The sequence below is a fragment of the Lytechinus variegatus genome, chromosome 8, assembly GCF_018143015.1.
Source record: "Lytechinus variegatus isolate NC3 chromosome 8, Lvar_3.0, whole genome shotgun sequence".
Lineage (NCBI taxonomy): Eukaryota > Metazoa > Echinodermata > Echinoidea > Temnopleuroida > Toxopneustidae > Lytechinus > Lytechinus variegatus.
In genome coordinates, this window is record NC_054747.1 from 18,940,300 (window position 1) to 18,959,562 (window position 19,263).

General features: G+C 36.5%; 1 protein-coding gene across 1 annotated transcript; it reads left to right on the plus strand.

The window, feature by feature from the left end:
* The first annotated feature begins 1,493 nt into the window (after positions 1-1,493).
* Positions 1,494-18,224, plus strand: LOC121420111 (platelet-activating factor acetylhydrolase IB subunit alpha2-like). Its single transcript, XM_041614645.1, has 4 exons — positions 1,494-1,626; positions 12,472-12,675; positions 16,043-16,165; positions 17,632-18,224. Exons 1-4 carry the CDS (start codon positions 1,555-1,557, stop codon positions 17,878-17,880), a joined length of 648 nt encoding a protein of 215 aa, XP_041470579.1. The 5' UTR covers positions 1,494-1,554; the 3' UTR covers positions 17,881-18,224.
* Positions 18,225-19,263: the final 1,039 nt, after the last annotated feature.

Below are 19,263 nucleotides of genomic sequence, written 5' to 3' on the forward strand. Positions count from 1 at the left end.
TGTGTGGGGTGGGGTGCAATGCACTCTTCAAAGTGTTTTGGGCAAGGAAATAGGTTATAAAAGGTAAAAGATATCTTCAAATCTATTTCACTAATTAAATTCCACGTGTTCTTCATGATTAAGGTCTACTTTTATTCGCATAACTATTTCAAAGTTCTGCGCAAATCATTTTTCACTAACTTTTCAAAAGTAAGTGGTGCTCACTCAAGCGGAAATATTTTTCGATAGTTATATCGTAATTTGCTTAAATGGATCTATACCAATGATAAAATGTGGAAAAATCTTCAGGATATTACAACTGTATAATTTTACAGGATTTTTTCTAAGTGTAAACTTTTTGATATGCACTGTATAGATACTAAAAGTCTTTACATTAAAAAAAATAAATAAAATAAATTTTGATGAAAAATGGATCCGTACCCCTTTTGCAATTGAGCTTTTCGTATATTAAAGGACAAGTCCACCCGAACAATAAAGATGATTTGAATATAAAGAGAAAAATTAAACAAGAATAACACTGAAAATTTCATTAAAAATCGGATCTGAAATAAGAAAGTTATGACATTTTTAAGTTTTGCTAAATTTCACCAAACAATTATTTCCACATCCTGGTCAGTAGCAAATAAGGGGACTGATGACATTACCCACTCACTATTTCTTTTTTATTTTATTTTATGAAATAGGCCCTATGAAATATTTGAATTTTCTCCTCATTGTTATGTGAGCAAAGTTTCATTCCTCCCTTAACATGTGGAATTTGATTGTTTTTACATTTTGTGTTTCAAAAAAGATGGTCATCATTGTCAAATCCGTAAAAAAGAAATATTGTATAATATTCAACAATAAAAAAACACAAAAGAAATAGTGAGTGAGTGACATCATCAACTCTCATTTGCATGTCACTGAGTTTAATTAGCATATATGTTTTGGGAAGAATAAGTGACAGTTTACAATGTCATAACTTTCTTATTTTCCAACCTATTTTGAGGAAGTTTTCAGCACTAGTCTTGTTTGATTTTTCTCTATTTATTCAAATCAACTTTTTTCTAAGATGGACTTGACCTTTAAAAATTCAAACAGTTGAGCTGGTCCTGCAAATCTGTATGCTAGAGAGCGAGCAAGCAATTAAAAATAAAAATTATTGATTGATTGCATTATCATTTTTCATTCCAAAATTCAACAAAAGTTACAATGTAAGGCAAAACACAAAAATATAATATACAGAAATGAAAAAAATGGAACCCACTGGAAAGCAAAGCTTGTTATTAATGGGTTCCCTGTAGTAAACACATTGTTTGATCAATGAAATTCTTTGTAAAAGAATACTAGTGGGGTCAAGCTTTCCAGTGGTTGGAAGACTGAATGGTGTCCCAAACCGTGTTTCTTTAAAAAATATCATAACACACACATAAAACAAAACAAACAATTAAACAAAAACTTGATTGTTTGCGAAGTGTTTACGCCCTCTACCGGTACCTTTGATGATCAATATTTATTTTGGAGTATCGACAGCTGTCTGCGACTGAACAATTCTGCGACTTTAATTTCAACTTCATGATGGACCAGCCCGCAGATGTAGCTTGTCCGGTGGAGGATGTTCAAGGAGACGGAAGATGGAAGAGTTTGGTAAATAAAATCAAGCATTTATGTTTGATTTTAACTGAAATTTTAATCTGAAATAATTGCGAGGACCCCCCAAAATGGGCCTGTTCCAGCACACAGAAGGAACCATTTCCATTTTATCAGCGCGCGTAATTCTTATGCACATATCGAACGGCTGTTTCACGATTCTGTGATACAGTTTTTCGAATTGTCCAACAGGAGCTGTTTTTCTTGGTATGGTACATTGGTTGTGCAGAGATGCATACCAGTACGATTTTATCGTATTTAGTACGACAAAACAAGTAAAATACGACAGTACGATTTTGGCCATCAAAAATACGATTTCCCGACTTTCTGTCATAGTCCTGCTTTTGTCCCATGTGTTGTGTATGTATGCGCCCGCCCGTGAGTGAGCAGTGAAGCCATATCATATATGTAATTTAAATATCTGAAAAGCCAAAATCAAGTAACTTTCAATTTACGATAAGCACAGTTTCAAATTGCCAAGTGCGTGTTTTTTTCAGTACCATAAAAAGTGAGCTACGTCCGTCTTTTTTTTTCCTGTAGGCCCTAATACATGTACGCGCGTGCTTCCAATAGCGGTAACAGTTTTTCCCAACTTCACCATGTGCAATTTCTAATGCACACATTTCCAGTCAGGATATCACAATTCTGTGATATAGTAATTTGAATTGCACAGGAGATAAATCCCCGTTCACAACACAGGATATGCGAGTCTTGTATCCTCACAGTCGCCGACTTTGCTTGTCAAATCGGAGCCTTATTAATCCAAAGTCAATAGTTGTGAATTATAGCTTTTTAATTTCTTTCTTGGTGAGGGGTAAATATCAGACAATAAATCATCAAACAAGGCTCCATCTAAAAAAAAAATAGGAGGACGCCGTGCACGCGAGTGTGGTACTTGGATGCTGTTAGCTAGCCAGTTTGAGCTCATATTCTCTGCCAGAGCTCTGGGTGAGAATTCTATCAGTAATGGCCTAAGTGATGGCGATTTTCTGTTTCAGATTGAGTTAAGATTTCATGTTAATTTTTGAAAACTGTAAAAAAACTTCATGATTTCTTCATTGTGATGAATATTTAAGTTATTAATGAATACATTTTGTCTCACCTGCGAAGCAGAGTGAGACCATAGGTGCCGCTTTTCCGACGGTGGCGGCGGCGTCAACATCAAATCTTAACCTGAGGTTAAGTTTTTGAAATGACGTCATAACTTAGAAAGTATATGGACCTAGTTAATAAAACTTGGCCATAAGGTTAATCAAGTATTACTGAACATCCTATTAGAGTTTCATGTCACATGACCAAGGTCAAAGGTCATTTAGGGTCAATGAACTTTGGCCGAATTGGGGATATCTGTTGAATTCCCATCATAACTTTGAAAGTTTATGGATCTGATTCATGAAACTTGGACATAATAGTAATGAAGCATCACTGAACATTTTGTGCAAGTTTCAGGTCTCATGATTAAGGTCAAAGGTCATTTAGGGTCAATGAACTTTGGCCGAATCAGGGGTATCTGTTGAATTACCATCATAACTTTGAAAGTTTATTGGTCTAGTTCATTAAACTTGGACATTAGGGTAATCAAGTATCACTGAACATCCTGTGCGCGTTTCAGGTCACATGACCAAGGTCAAAGGTCAATGAACTTTGGCCAAATTGGGTGTATCTGTTGAATTACCATCATAACTTTGAAAGTTTATGGATCTGATTCATGAAACTTGGACATAATAGTAATCAAGCATCACTGAACATTTTGTGCAAGTTTCAGGTGTCATGATTAAGGTCAAAGGTCATTTAGGGTCAATGAACTTTGGCCGAATCAGGGGTATCTGTTGAATTACCATCATAACTTTGAAAGTTTATTGGTCTAGTTCATTAAACTTGGACATTAGAGTAATCAAGTATCACTGAACATCCTGTGCGAGTTTCAGGTCACACGATTAAGGGCAAAGGTCATGTAAGGTCAATGAACCTTGGCCATGTTGGGTTTTTTTGTTGAATAACCATCATATCTCTGTAAGTTTATTGGTCTAGTTCATAAAAAGTGGACAAAAGAGTAACCATGTATCACTGAACATCTTGTGCGAGTTAGAGTAGTATTCAAAGTCAGCACTGCTGCTATATTGAACCGCGTGATGCAGGTGAGACGGCCAGAGGCATTCCACTTGTTACAGAATTTAGACTCTCCCAGAATGAAAGGCATTTTCTGTGAAGATCTGCGTTTTCAAATAACTTGTGAAAAACTTAAGGTACCTGAACCTACAATACATGTACATTTAAAAATTTACATGTAGCCTGTGGGCTGTGGCTATGTGCTGGAATTTGAATAGACTGAGTTAGATATTGATTTAATTTCTTCATTTCTTGAACATAATTTATATGCAATCCAAGTGCACCTCACAGTCACAATCATACACAAACACTCACCCACACCCGTGATTCTAACCATGAAAAAACCTTAAATTTTTTTTTTGTAAATTTATTATTTGATCTGAATTCTCTATTTTTTATATGTTTATTTTATTCATTTATTTAGATTTTTTTTTGGGGGGGGTTCATTGTTTGTGGTTCATTAAAGATGAAAAGTAAATATAAGCCCATGTAAAGGGGATGTGGAGTGAGGGTGTCAAAACACACTTAAACATTTAAATCTGATTTCTTAGTTGTTTGAATAAGCCTATTACTTAGCATGCTATTTCTGTACTAATTGAAAATTGCAGGAGCTGCGCTTACTACAAACAAATTTGGAGGGTGGTTCACAGTTATATTCTTTTTTTTTTATTGCCCCTTGTTCCAGAAAATTGCCCCCCGGTTCCTGTAAAACGCTCGCGAGCCGGGGGCAATTTTTTTTTAAATTGCCCCCGGCCTGCAGCTGCTTAATTCAAGGCTTGCACTGGTCATATTGAGTTTTTGTGAAAATCTGATTTTTCACTAAAAAATATGATTTTTGAGGATATTCAGTCTGATTTTTGTGTCAAGAGGTTGGCATCTCTGGTTGTGTGAGTTAAGTACATTGTATTAGCTGTTTTCAGTAGGCTGAGTGGATTGTGTGTGGGAAATGGTGAATCAAAGACAAAGTGGGGTAATGTCAAAAGAAAAGCCTTTAAATTTAATAATTGTTTTAATTTTAGTATTTTACATTAAAAAACTATTTTATTTTTGGCTTGTTTTGCATGACCATGAATTGAATATGAACATGATAATGCAACATTGCATGTGACCTGTTTCACAAGACTAACTATAAGTAATTCTTGTAAAAGATTAGCAACAGTAAAATTACGCCTGTACAGGGAATAATTTTGCTTTACAAATTCGAATAGCATTTTTGGTCATATGAGAAAAGCGCTCATTATAAAGTAATGTATGATGGGACGACCATGATTTGTGCACATTTTAAAAATTATCAAATTGATTTTCAATCAAAAATTTCTCATAGCTCAAACAAACTCAATCAAAAGCATTAATAATAATACCAAACGGAAGACAAGATCCTAAAGTCATAAAAAAGAGTGACCTTAATTTGCACACGATCGTTTTGCAAGGATTTAGAAAAGAAAGCAAGCAGACAAAGGTAAGATATATATCAGATGAAGTTTTGAATGCCATAAATTTGCAAACTGGTGATTTCTTGATGCTTGTCGAGAAGATCGGATTTTCTCAGAGCGGACGCAAATTGTAACAAAATTTCGGATGTTTTGCCAATATTTTCACAAATACAGTCCTTACCTTCAAGAAAATTATCATTCTTGGTAATTTTAAGTCGCTCTTTCTGTTGGTGATATCAGAGAATTAAGGTCACAACACCATAAATTTAAAATACAAAAGACTTGATGCATAGCAGTAAATATTCATATCTGAATGACACGCGCCTTAAAACCCAAGCGAACAACAACAACAACAACATTTGAAAAATGTGGAGTTAATTGCGATGCGATACCAGGAATATTATTCCCTGTTGTAAAAATGGTGAATGGAGGGAAGTAGCGTAGCTCAGATCGTTCAGAGCTAGGGACAGTGATTTTCCGTGATCGCGGAAACGGACGCAATTCACGGAAAGGGCCTTTTGAAACGGAAAGTGGCATTTCAAACGAAAATCACAGAATATTTTTCCTCAGAATACACAGAACAGCAACAGAAATTATTCCAAAATCTCAACAAAATACAAATATTAAATGGCCACAAAACACGATACCACTTCACTACAATCATGACAGTCCACACATCGTGACTGATTGACTCCATTACACTTGACCTCGCTGCGGCTGTTGTGCTTGCTGCATGCTGGCAGGCGGGGTCGGCCGTATCGAAAAGATTTTAACAAAATCGTTGACTTCTCAAAATGATGTCCAAAAACCCCCAAAATTATCGATAGAATTTCAACCGTAAAATAATGCTAATAATGTGAAAGGTGAGGATGTATTCATGTTAAATGTGTTTGTCAAAATATTTTGTGTACCCACATAGATCCGATTAGAGCAGATTCTACTGCGTTGTTGGTACAGTGGCAGATACAAATTTTGACCAGCGCAAAGTGTTATGATATTGCTACTGAATGGATAAACGGAATCGTCAATTTTTCATGTACACAAAGTCTAAGAGGAAACAGAATCTCTGTTTTCTAACATGCTGAAACAGAATTTAAGATTTTCTGAAATGAAAAAAGCAATTTTTTTTAAACGGAAAATCACTATCCCTATAGAGCGCATGTTTTGGATAAGATCGTAGATCTCAACGTGAGGGGTTTGAGTCCCGCTCATGCCGAAAGGCGTCTAACAATGCAATCTGATACTACAGCGTTGTGTGTTATCGTGCCTGAGCACTGTATTCATTGCAGGTGTGAATGCAGTTGGAAAACACTCCGTCCATCGGAAAGGACGCAAATGTTGGTCCTGTGTATAGGAGAGTCACAACCTATGCACATTAAAACCAATACACTATTCGTCAAAGAGTAGGGTGTTCACCCGGTGTATTGCACCTGCCGGTCCCGGCAAAACACTCAGGTCGAGTCACCAGGGGGGCGTTTCATGAAAGGACTTGTCGGACGTTTTATCTGACAAGTCCCATTTTATCCGACAGTTACCATAGTTACAGTACCTCTCAGCCAATCAACATCAGAGAAAGATGTCAGATCTGACAACTTGTCGGATGAAATTGTTGATGAAACACCCCTGATTTGTTTATGCCCTGGAGGGCCCTGCAATGTATACATCCAGAATCAAAGTCTGACAAAGATAAATATTTTTAATGATGAACATTCATCATGTACAGTCCCTCTTTATTTGGGAAATGTTAGACCAAAAGTATTTCAGAACAGCGAGCAAAATTTGCTGATGTAAATGTTGCTTTTCTTGACTTTTGACTTTGCATTGGAAAACATTTGCTGTTGTACAATGGCAGTGGGCCAATAATTGGCCAACCAATGCCATATAAGTTCCATTGTCTGGCTGGCGATTGCAAAAAGTTTAAGTTTACTGTCAATTGTCACCTTATCATGTTGGAACTGCATGTAAATCTTTTTTTCTTTTTTTTTACACTTATATACATTAGTCTGGTCTGTTAGCGTCAAAAATGCCCTACTTGTGGACACGGTGGACAAAAGCATGATTTTTTCTCCAGACCTTTGTTTATGTATAAGAATTAAGAATGGGGTATGCTCCAAAAAATCTGGCTGCAGGAACAGTGAAAAAATGGGTGAAAATGTCAGAATTTATGAGTTCAGATTTGTCTGATATATAGACTAGCGCTAGTGCAAAATTCAATAGCAGTGCATTATTTTGCATTGGATTAGTTCTTGAATTCAGACCCTTTTTGAACAGATCTTCTGTTTGTCCTCACATCTCAATGCACCAAATATCTGAATGAAGATGCTAACCAAGCCGAAGGGTGACGGTGGAGGGGGTTGAATGTTGGTGTGTATGTACATATTTTGGTCTTGGGGGAAAGATGTGCAAGACACATTTTTTGCATGTGTTGGAAATTGTGTTGCCATGGTAACAGTGTATCATTGCAAAAATAAGGTAAAAATCTTGCAGTTGGAACTACTTCCTCTGTTTTCATCCGATTCTCATGAAATTTGGCCATTTGGCCCACACATTGATCTTGAGGTGAAGATGTCCAAGACTTATATTTGTGTGTCTTTCAGAAATCTTGTTGCCATGGTAACAACATATTATCTGGTGAAAATTGGGGAAAAAAACTTACAATTCAAACTGTTTCATCAGTTTTCAATCAATTTTCATGAAATTTGGCACACACATTGGTATTGAAGTAAAGATGTACAAGGCACTTTTGTGTGTGTTTCCAAAATTGTGTTGCCATGGGAACAACATATTATATGGCAAAATTTAGGTAAAAACCTTGCAATTTGAACTACTTCATCAGTTTTTTTGTTGTTGTTTTGAACCAATTCTCATGAAATAATAATGGCTCACACATTGGCCTTGAGGTAAAGATGTGCAAGAACCTTTTGTCAGAGAGTGCATTGCCTTGGTAACCACATTTAGCCAGAAATAGGGGGAAAACTCATTGTGGATCAGTCTACTTCTCAGTTTTCAGCCTGTGCTCATAAAAGTTGACACAAATATTCATTTTGGGTAAAGATTCATATTCAGTATTAAAAGGGAATCAAGCCTTGGTCATAATGTTGTGTGCATGGAAAAGGAGAAAAATAAGAATGGTGAAAGTTTTAAAGAAATCGGACAAGCAAAATAAAGTTATGGCTGCTTTAAAATTAAGATCCCTAAGGCTACTAGTATGTAGAATTCAAATTGACAACTGGGTAAGTAAATTATGACAAGGGGTGAGGCCGCAAGGACAACTTTTCCATAAGACTAGTACTTAGTTATCAGGATTTTTGGTTTTCTCCTAAATCCCTATTCCATTGGGGCCGTAATATAAACCCGGTAGTATGTTTTATGTCGTCATGAAAGATATAATTTGAAGTAAAACTTTTGAAAAAAAAAAGAAATTTTAGCTAATTAATTATTCCAGTACATGGAAGAGTGGTCCTTGCCTTCTTACATCACTATGACATCACATATGCGGTCAATTTGAAGTCTTCATGGGTATAGTGATTACCAATGTTTATAACTTTAATATGTTCACAACTTTGTTATGGTTTGTCCGATATTGTTCAAACTTTGACCTATAAACTTGTCTGATTTTTAATTTTCCTCTAAAACAAGTGTTTATTTGGGTTTGATTCCCCTTTATAACGTCATATAATAGCGCAGGGTATTAATCACCTTCAATGATATTTATAGGCTTTTTGGGGGCGGAGAAGGTCCTTAAAAACTGACAACATAAAAAATATAGAAGGTTAAAGGCCGTGACCATGAGGAACTTAAACACTCTTAAAAAAAACACCCCTTACATTTTTTTATTGAGGGGGGCTTTAGAAAATTGCCACATAAAGAGTAAAAAGAGTAAAAGGAAATTATAACGACTAGGAACTTAATCCCCCCCCCCAAAAAAAAAAAAAATGAGGGGGAATCTTTTACACTTTAGCATATTAATTTAAAGCCTCAAACATTCTTCTTTGAAAAAAAAAAGTTTCCGGTGTCCAATTAATCAATGTTTTATTTGAAGCATAAAGCAGGGGCTGTCACAGAAATATACTGAAAAAAAATAAATGAAAGAAAATAAAAGGCTAAAATCTATTGTGAACACATATATGTGAACGTATATTTTTGATATGGTATGTTACTGAGTCATGGATTTGCAAGTGAATTTCTAAATTGTATTGTATATATTTATATTTCTATAATTAGTTGCATGATTAAAGGTACACTTAAAAATATGTCAGAAAGAATATACTTAGAGAGAGACAGGAAACAGAAGGAGATGGCATGGTGAAGCTCAAAATCAAGAGTGATGTGAAAGTAAAAAAAAGAAAGAGTAGGAACGAAATATGAATATGAATAATAGACTGAGTAGGAGAATATAAATAAACAATGGTTAATTGGGTACTGTAAACAATTTTTTTATCAAATCATAATGTATTAAACTTCAAATGAATGGTCTGAAGTGCAAAGGACTCTTCTTACCTTTGAAGGGGGGGGGGGGGTCTGCTAAAAAGTATATCAGCCCCCTATTTTTCGGGGGGGGGGTTAAGTTCTTAGTCATAATCCTTTAACTGTAATTTTTATGAGGTCATTTTCTAAAGACCCCCCCCCTAAAAAAAAAAGAGTAATGTCTAGCTTTAAAAATGCATTGACCCCTAAGGGACGAGTGTAGACTGGTTTGAGGAAGTAGAACTAAAAGTGGTATGGGGAGGGGTGCACATCTTGGGGAGGTGGAACTAAGGTTTGGAAAATCAGCTGTTGAAAGTAGAAGGGGTACACATTTTGTTTTGCTTGCCAGTGTGGGAACTCTTCTGCTTCAGCGGAAGGTTTCATATTCACCCAGTGTACCTCCAGCCTATATGCCCATAAGGGGATGCATGTTTTAAGAGTGTTTATCATTTTTATGTTTCTAATGGCCACTGCCTTTAACCTTCTTTGATGTCAGATTTAAAGGACTAATCCTGCCCCTTCCCCCCAAACCCAGAAATATTAATGAAGGTGATTAATACCCCCACATTTTAATGCAGAGAAGACATTTAGAATTTAATATGAATCTTTACCCTAAGATGAATATTTCTTCCAATTTTTATGAGCACTGACTAAAAACAGGGGAAGAAGTTTGATCCACAATAAGTTTTCCTACATTTCTGGCTATCATATGTGGCTACCCTGGTAATGCACTCTCTGACAAATGCAAAAAAAAGGGTTCGTGCACATATTTACCCCAAAGGCCAATGTGTGAGCAAAATTTCACGAGAATTGGTTCAAAACTGATGAAGTAGTTCAAATAACAAGTTTTTTACCTAAATTTTGTCATATGATATTTTGTTACCATGACAACACAGTTTCTGAAACACACACAAAAAGTGCCTAGTACATCTTTACTTCAATACCAATGTGTGTGCCAAATTTCATGAGAATTGAATGAAAACTGATGAAGCAGTTTGAATTGTAAGTTTTTTCCCCAATTTTCACCATATAATATGTTGTTACCATGGCAACAAGATTTCTGAAAGACACACAAAAGTGTGTCTAAGACATCTTCACCTCAAGGCCAATGTGTGTGTTAAATTTCATGAGAATCGGTTGAAAACAGAGGAAGTGGTTCTAACTGAAAGATTTTTACCTTATTTTTGCAATAAGACACTGTTACCATGGCAACACAATTTCTAACACATGCAAAACATGTGTCCTGCACATCTTTCCCCCAAGACCAAAATATGTACATACACACCAACATTCAACCCCCTCCACCGTCACCCTTCGGCTTGGTTAGCATCTTCATTCAGATATTTGGTGCATTGAGATGCGAGGACAAACAGAAGATCTGTTCAAAAAGGGTCTGAATTCAAGAACTAATCCAATGCAAAATAATGCACTGCTATTGAATTTTGCACTAGCGCTAGTCTATATATCAGACAAATCTGAACTCATAAATTCTGACATTTTCACCCATTTTTTCACTGTTCCTGCAGCCAGATTTTTTGGAGCATACCCCATTCTCAATTCTTATACATAAACAAAGGTCTGGAGAAAAAATCACGCTTTTGTCCACCGTGTCCACATAATTTCGCTAACTGACCAGACTACATGTAGTTCCTATTCCTTACTCTGTGGAATCATGAAAACTGAATTCAAATTACCACACTCACTTACGATCACTGACACAGATAAGCATTTGTTGGACCGTGTATTACTGTTCCTTGGAAAAAGACCCGACATCTAATATAGGAATGCCATGCTTGTTTTGTAATTTTCTCAGCAATTACTCATTTGGATTTTATTTCTTATTCATACATATGCGAATGCTCAAATATAGTGGCCTGTATTCTAAAGTGCGGTTTAACTTAGACCATGGTCTAACTCTGTGCTAAAATTATGGGAAGCCAAAAGTGTCAAAATTTTTATTAAGTTGTACGTTTCTTATGTTTGCTGTGCTCATTCCTGATTCATCGATGGTGAAGACAATCATCTATATATACTTCCTACACAATTAGGAATGATTTGAGAGCCAAATGAGCTGAAATATGATATCTCTATTATTAGGGATTTACATGTATGTAACAATTGGCTTTCCATACTTAAACCACAACTTTAAACCTGAGTTTAAGTTAAACCCGACTTCAGAATATGTGCCAATCAGTTTATTTGACACTGTTTGAACCAATTTTTTTATTGTTACCACAACTGGTATTGATGTTTAATTTTTGTTTCTTATTTTACATGTACATGCATACAAAGACTGGTTAGATTGGGGGTTTTAATGGTAGTCAATTTATCCGATTCTGTCCCAACTCTGTTCTAGATTGTTACCACGACTGGTATTCATGTGCAAAGGAGAATGAAACCCAAGGGTCAGTCCAGCTTTTATGAAAGAAGAAAAATCAAAGAATGATATCAATGAAAGTTTGAGAACAATTTGACCAATAATGAAAAAGTAATGAGCATTTGAATGTCGAAATCACTCATGCGATGGAGATCCTCCGTCGGCAATGCGACCAAGATTTATGATGTCACAGAAGTACAACTCTTCCTTTTGGACACTGAACTATACCCTAAAACATCTATTTTTGCTCATTCTAAATGGTCACATTGCCAATGGGAGGATGCCCATATGATTAGTGATGTCAACATTCAGATACTCATAACTTTCTTTATATTATTTGTTCAATTTTCCCCTTTTATTGAATTGTTTCTTTAATTTTTCTGTTTTCATACAAGCTAAAGTTGTTCCCAATGTTTCATTCTCCTTTAAGATATTCATTTTCTTTTTTCTCTATAGCATAAACACTATGTACACCTGACAGGAGAGAGGGAGCCAGAAGTCCTGTTTGTTGGAGATTCACTCATCCAGCACCTTGGTCAGTCGGAGGTTTGGAAGATGTTCGAGCGCTACCATTGCCTCAACTTTGGGGTCGGAGGCGACCAGACGCAGCACGTTCTATGGCGGCTTGAGAATGGAGAACTGCAGAATATACAACCAAAGGTATCGGAAAATAGCCACCATTGCTTTATGCAGACAACTTTTTTCGGGGAGGGGGGGGGGGACAGTGGCAGACTGTTGCCTGGAGGAAACAGCATTGGAGGGGCACAGCATTGTTCACAAACAATACAGTGCCCCTCCAATCGTTGTCTCTCAGGGTCACGCTCTGCCACGGGGGGGGGGGGGGAGATGCTAAGAGAAATTAAAAGAAACTCAAATGCGAGGGAGTGAAGCAACTTAGCTTGTATTAGGGGCACTTTTACATTTTATAAAGTGAAATTGAAGGATTTTGTGCACATTTTTGCCTATTTTGTATATGGCCAAGGTCTGCACCAACTTCATCTACTTTCCTCTGGTCTCATAACATGGATTGCCTTCAACCAGGTCGTCTTTTAACCTTTTGGTTTTATTGATCTCTATTTAACATTAATACCATTTTGCCCAATTTCAAGTCAGGCTATACCCATTTGTCTGATATCCACTTGGTATATCAGCATTAGACAATATGAGAATTAGACGAAGTGGGTTTTAGACCAGGTGTAGCAGGGACCACTGGAAATTAGACCAAATCGATAGACCAAATGGTGTTGGCCCGTGTGGTATTAGACTTTCTCAGAAGTTGACCATCTGGTTGTAGAGAAAGCTAATATTAACTGAAGAAAGTATTTTATAAGACTTACAGAATAGCCATAAAGAGGAATGAATTTACCTGTTTACCTCACCAACAGAAATATGATTCATACTGTGTAAGAAAATAAAGGTTGCTGATTAAAGATAGAGAAAAAAAATCCAAAATATCCCTAAGGCTAGACATTAATTTTCATTATCTCCCTTGATGTATGTCAGTCTATGACCCAGTTCTCTTATGGAAACCACTTTAACGTGTAGTGGGAACACTGAAAGCATTCTTGGGAACAATATCAAGTGGATTTTCAAACCAGTTTGGAAATCCACTTTGCGATGTGGTTTCAAGATTGCTTTGCCTCTCATTAAAACAGATGAGGACACAACTGGGGCCTGTTTCATAAAGGATTTGCAACTGTTGTATTAATCTTTGCAATAATGGCAACTACCATGGTAACCTTGATTGTGATGGGCTGATGAGCCCTGTTACCATGGTAGTTGACATAATGGCAATGTTACAACAGTTGCAGGTCCTTTATGAAATGGGTCCCTGGTCTTCTGGAAGCAGACTTAAAGGTATTTTTTAACTTTGTGAGCAGCCGATTTAAAAAATTCTCAAACCAAGATGAAACATGTGTACAAGTGCATGTATTAGAACTAATAAACCCTGAAAACAACCATTATTGAGGATGAAAAGCTAAAACTACAAGGCAAACCCCGATTTTGTAAATAGGCGTCTTATACAGTGCGTATCAAAAAAAGTTTACACTTTGAAAAAGCCCTGGGAATTAAAAAATATACAACATGTGGGTAATTTTTTCACACATAAATATGGGTTTGGGTCTCATCTATCCAATGAAAGTAAAAGTTTTGACAGAATGTTACACTTGAGTGAGCACTGTCCATTTTGGTAGAGCTCGCAAAAATCTGTTTGCGCAGAAATGCTTGTTTTCACGTTGTATCCAGGGGAAAGGGTGAAATCAAACTTACCCTGCGAAGCATTTCTTATAAATTTCCCTAGCACTTTTAGCCAATTGAAATAAAACGGATACATTCAAGCATTTTGTAACTAGTTTGCCGCCCAAATTTGAAATTTCAACACTTAGTAAGCACAACCTTTACCCTTTTTATGCCAGCTGGATCTGAGGACATAACTAAATCTGAACAAAAGTTTATATCAGACATCTCCAGCATTTTTCACTAAGTTTTTATCATTTGAAGTTGGTTTACATTTCATTTTCATTTAATACTTGTTTCTCCACACTTTTTCCCAAGCTTGGCAATGATTAACAAAATGAAAATCAAGCCTAAGCCTTTTCATGTAAATCACAGCTCAGTGTAAAGCAAATATCGTCACGATGGACTCGTTGTGTGGGGGAGTGGGATGGGGCGCAATGCACTCTTCGAAGTGTTTTGGGCAAGGAAACAAGTTTAAAAAGGTAAAAGATATCTTCATATCAATTTTACTTGCTAATTTTCACGTGTTCTTCATGATTAAGGTTTACTCTTATTCGCATAACTATTTCAAAGTTCTGCGCAAATCATTTTTCACCAACTTTTCAAAAGTAAGTGGTGCTCACTCAAGCGGAAATATTTTTCGACAGTTATATCGTCATTTGCTTAAATGGATCTGTACCAATGCTAAAATCAGGAAAAAACGTCAGGATATTACAAATATAGGATTTTACAGGATTTTTTCTAAGTGTAAACTTTTTATTGATACGGACTGTAGACACCTAAATAGTACACATAAGTGTATAGGATGAAATTAAGATGGTGTTTCCGGTCACTTTATATTTCAATTTTTGAAGCACTAAATAATTATTTTCGAACTCAATTTTTTTGGGGCTTCATTTTTGTAACATATCACAGACACAGGTGACAAGTGCGACCTTCTAGCTCATATTTTTAAAAGTCAAACCAATGTTAACCAATCACTTTAACCCAGAAAGACAATAATGTATATGTAGGGCAGTGTGCACACTTCTCCATACATGTACATTGCAGACAATGTGTATTAAACACAGAACATTGATGATTATGTCTTTGTATAGATATGGTTCAGATTTTCCATGAAATATGTTACCCCACTAAAAAAGTTCCCTTAGCAAATATATCACTTTAACCTCATATTCGTTCTAGAAACCAGTTCAGGAGATGTTGATGAGAACTTTTAAGCAATCCTCTCAACTGGTTTTGCAAAGCTGTTTAAAACGACCTTTCATTGACAAATCATGGGGAAATCAAGGCCAATCTCAGAACGGAGAAAGTATTAAAGTCTTTCACTCGGGTGTATGCCTGGGGGTGTTATGTAATAGACGCCAGCATGTCTGGGAGGTCTAAAATTTCAGGAGAGCAATAGTTATACTAACCAACCAGAAGTAAACTGTGTGTTTTCACTTTGAAACATGGAACTTCTAAGAGGATATTTATTTTGGTTTAGCAATCAAGAGACCTACTAAGAGTCTAGGAATTGGGATTGTTAGAAACTGGAACTGCGACAACCCGAAGTAAATAACGATCACGAGTTCGGTCAAATTGGTGCTGTCCGAACTTTTATCGCATTAGTACGACGGGCTCTCATGGCGGACGGATTATATTATGCAAGTCAATTGGCCTTTTGCAAATTTCAGAATGATTCAATTTCCCCATGATTTGGCAATGTAAGGTCGCTTTTAAGGGAAACTGGTTCAGCAAAGTAGTTGAAAATGGGGTCTATACTCTCTTGCCCTCTTTTTTCTTCCAGGCTATAGTACTTCTGGTAGGGACCAATAACCATGGCCACACGGCAGAAGAGGTCACTAAAGGAATTGAGGCAATTGTAAAACTCATAGTAGACAAACAACCACAGGCTCACATCATTGTAATGGTAAGTTCAACTTGTTATCTTTTAAAAAAAAAAAACAGTCAATAAATACAGTGCAAATTTCAATTGCAGAAAGACACCAAATCCATAATTTAGGGAGAGTGATTTGCCTTTTATCCCTCAATCACAATTGCTCTAAAAATGAATAAAACAACTGCTTTCGACTAACCGTATGGCTGCCATAGGGGAAATATGACTGAGATTTTTACCGGTAAATCAAAATGGAAAATCTGTTTTGGTTTCTTTATTTTCATTACAAAATACATAGAATTTTCCTTTGCAAAGCAGAGTTCATGTTTTTGCTGTGTACTTGTTCTATGACAAAACAAAATTTTCCATTTTGGATCAAGTTTAAAATGGAATTGCAGATTTTCAGAAATGGAAAAGACTGTTTTGTAAACACAAAATCACTATATGACAGGGTGATTTCAAGTTACATTGTAGGTGCCAGTTTTTGGTTTTGGAAGTTGGAACTTGGAAGCACAGTTCAGATTGCCTTCCCTCCAAAACCTAATCTGTGTTTAAAAAAGTTATCTGAATGAGACTATTGACTGTTCAACACCTACATGTAGTCTCTAGTAGTGGGCTTTCTCACAGGAACAGTATTTAAGCTGGTGCTGTGCAATCGACATGACACCAACAAATCAACACCAAAAGGTCAACACCAAACTTGAAATTGCACACTTGTTACTTATGGGGGTGTTTTGAGAAGAAACTTATTTGTGATTATCGATTGAAAATCAAATTGTAAATTATATAAAATGGTGAGAATTAATAGAGCGGCTATTATCAATTTAAAAATGATGTTTTAGAAGTTTGAGGGTTTGCACTATTTTGTGAAACTGTAATATGCATGTTAAAAGCCCACTGTCAACTTTCTGAGTTACAAAGAAAGTTGGTGGGTGTTTCATAAAGCTGTTCCTAAGTTAAGAGCGACTTTAAGAACGACTGGTGAACCTTTCTTTCGTTCTAAATAATCACCAATGAACATTTAATGGTCAGTATCATTTTCCACCAGAAAGGATGACCAGTTCTTAAAGTCGCTCTTAACTTATGATCAGCTTTATGAATAGGCCCCAGGTGGGTGTTTCATAAAGCTGTTCGTAAGATACGAATCAATTTACGAACGACTGGTGATCCTTTCTTGTGCTATGTTATATCCCTATGTAATTATGTATTGACCTGTCAACAAGTTCCAGTTGTGTGTAAAGTTATTTGTAACTTTACGAACAGCTTTATGAAACGGTTTCAGAAATGGAAAAGACTGTTTTGTAAGCACAAAATCACTGTATGACTGGGTGATTTCATATTACTTGTGTAGAGTCAGCTGAAGATTATTTAGACTCAGTAACCTTTGCAACTATATTGCATTTCATGAAACAGATATTGCGTGATTTTAACTAACACTTTGCTCTGAAACCATCATATATCAGGATTTATGATTTGTTTCCTATTCATCGTATACTCAGGCAATTCCTCCTAGGGGTCACAGGCACAACAAACTCCGCGATAAGAACTCCGCCATCAACGCTGCCCTCGCGACATCTCTACCAAAACTCGGCAAGGCCGAGCTTCTTGAGTCAGCAAAAAGCCTCCTGTCGTCTGAAGGCCTCATTTTCACCTCTGATATGTTTGACTTTCTACACTTCACCAACCAGGGTTACAAGAAACTGTGTGAACCACTCCAAGACAGACTAGAAGAGATCCTTTCTGAGTGAACAGTGGTGTGTTGAATTCTTGAGTAAAAATCCCAGCGCACACTATGCGATGCGATCGCACGAATATCCGATTGCAGCAATTTGCCAATCGCATCTCGTGCGATCACATCGAAGGCCATTGTGCATGTTGCGACAGTACTGCAACGTGCAGCATATCCTTTTTACCCCCATGTTGTCTGTGCTGCAACTGCTCAGCTAATTGGTTGTGACGTCATCATCGAGGACAAATCTGATTGGCTGAATAATCAAAATTGCAGGAAGATTTGACATGTCAAGTGTCTCAGCTTGGTCTGCTATTCTTCTGCAACAAAACGGATCGCTGTTACGCGCATTATGTTGCAATTGGATCTTAGTGCAATGGCGTAATATCGCATAGTGGGCGCTGGGCTTAAGATATCCTGTCAACAGAGTCACCTTGCCATAATGTGTTAAGGTAGTCCAATGTTTTCTCGTCGTCATATTTGTGAATGGAGTGTATCCTGAAATTCCTATATAGTTCAATATAAGAAAGACCTAGATGTGTGCTTCGTGTGATTTACATTTAAAGGCAAAGCACAAATAACTCATGATCATGTTAAAGCAAAAACATTAATTAAACCTTTAAGTGCTATGTACTTGACGAGTTAGCAAGAACTTGCCATGTCCGTCTACATGTAATATGGCCTAATTATGTCCACTTGGCGAGATACGTTATTGTGCAAAGTTAAATTCATTTATTTTTTTAATTTACATGTCAACATTGTAAAATATAAGTTTAATTACAAAAGTTATATGTTGTTATGGCAAGTTGTGATGTATTGCATATCTGGCCATGATGACATATTACATGTACAAGTAATTTACTTTTCTACTTTATAGAGCATTGTCAAGTGGTTCTGACTCTTGCCTTTGAAATCGAGAGTCATGGGTTTGAATCCCAGCCATGGCATAATTTGCCTCAGCAAGATATTGATCCACAATGTGCTGCTCTCAACCCTGGTGAGGTGAATGGGTACCGGCAGGAAGTATTCCTCTAAAAGCTGTAAGCACCGGAATCGGTGGACTAGCTTACTGTAGACCAGGACTTATAAGAGCACCTTGACCGCTTAACAAGGTGGATTTGTGCACAATATATGTACCCTGTATCATTATTATAGGTCAACTGGCATGATAACGTATCTTGCCAAGTCCACATGCTCACTTGGCAATATAGTCTATCTCGTCGCATCAACATTATTAGGGTATTATTATTGAACTCAATATGGCAAGATAAAACCAGATAAAATAATCTCGCCATCTTATCAACCAGATGGCACTTTAAAAGCTTCTGTAGAAACGTTCCTTGTAAAAGATGTTTGAAATATTATGCCATTTCAAATGCCAAGTCCACATGCTCACTGTTTA

Excerpts from the sequence above, each read along its gene's own strand:
- LOC121420111 (XM_041614645.1), top strand. The coding sequence starts at position 1,555 with ATGATGGACCAGCCCGCAGATGTAGCTTGTCCGGTGGAGGATGTTCAA. Across the intron at positions 1,627-12,471 it reads ACGGAAGATGGAAGAGTTTG|CATAAACACTATGTACACCT; the intron begins GTAAATAAAATC and ends TTTTCTCTATAG. Across the intron at positions 16,166-17,631 it reads AGGCTCACATCATTGTAATG|GCAATTCCTCCTAGGGGTCA; the intron begins GTAAGTTCAACT and ends TCGTATACTCAG.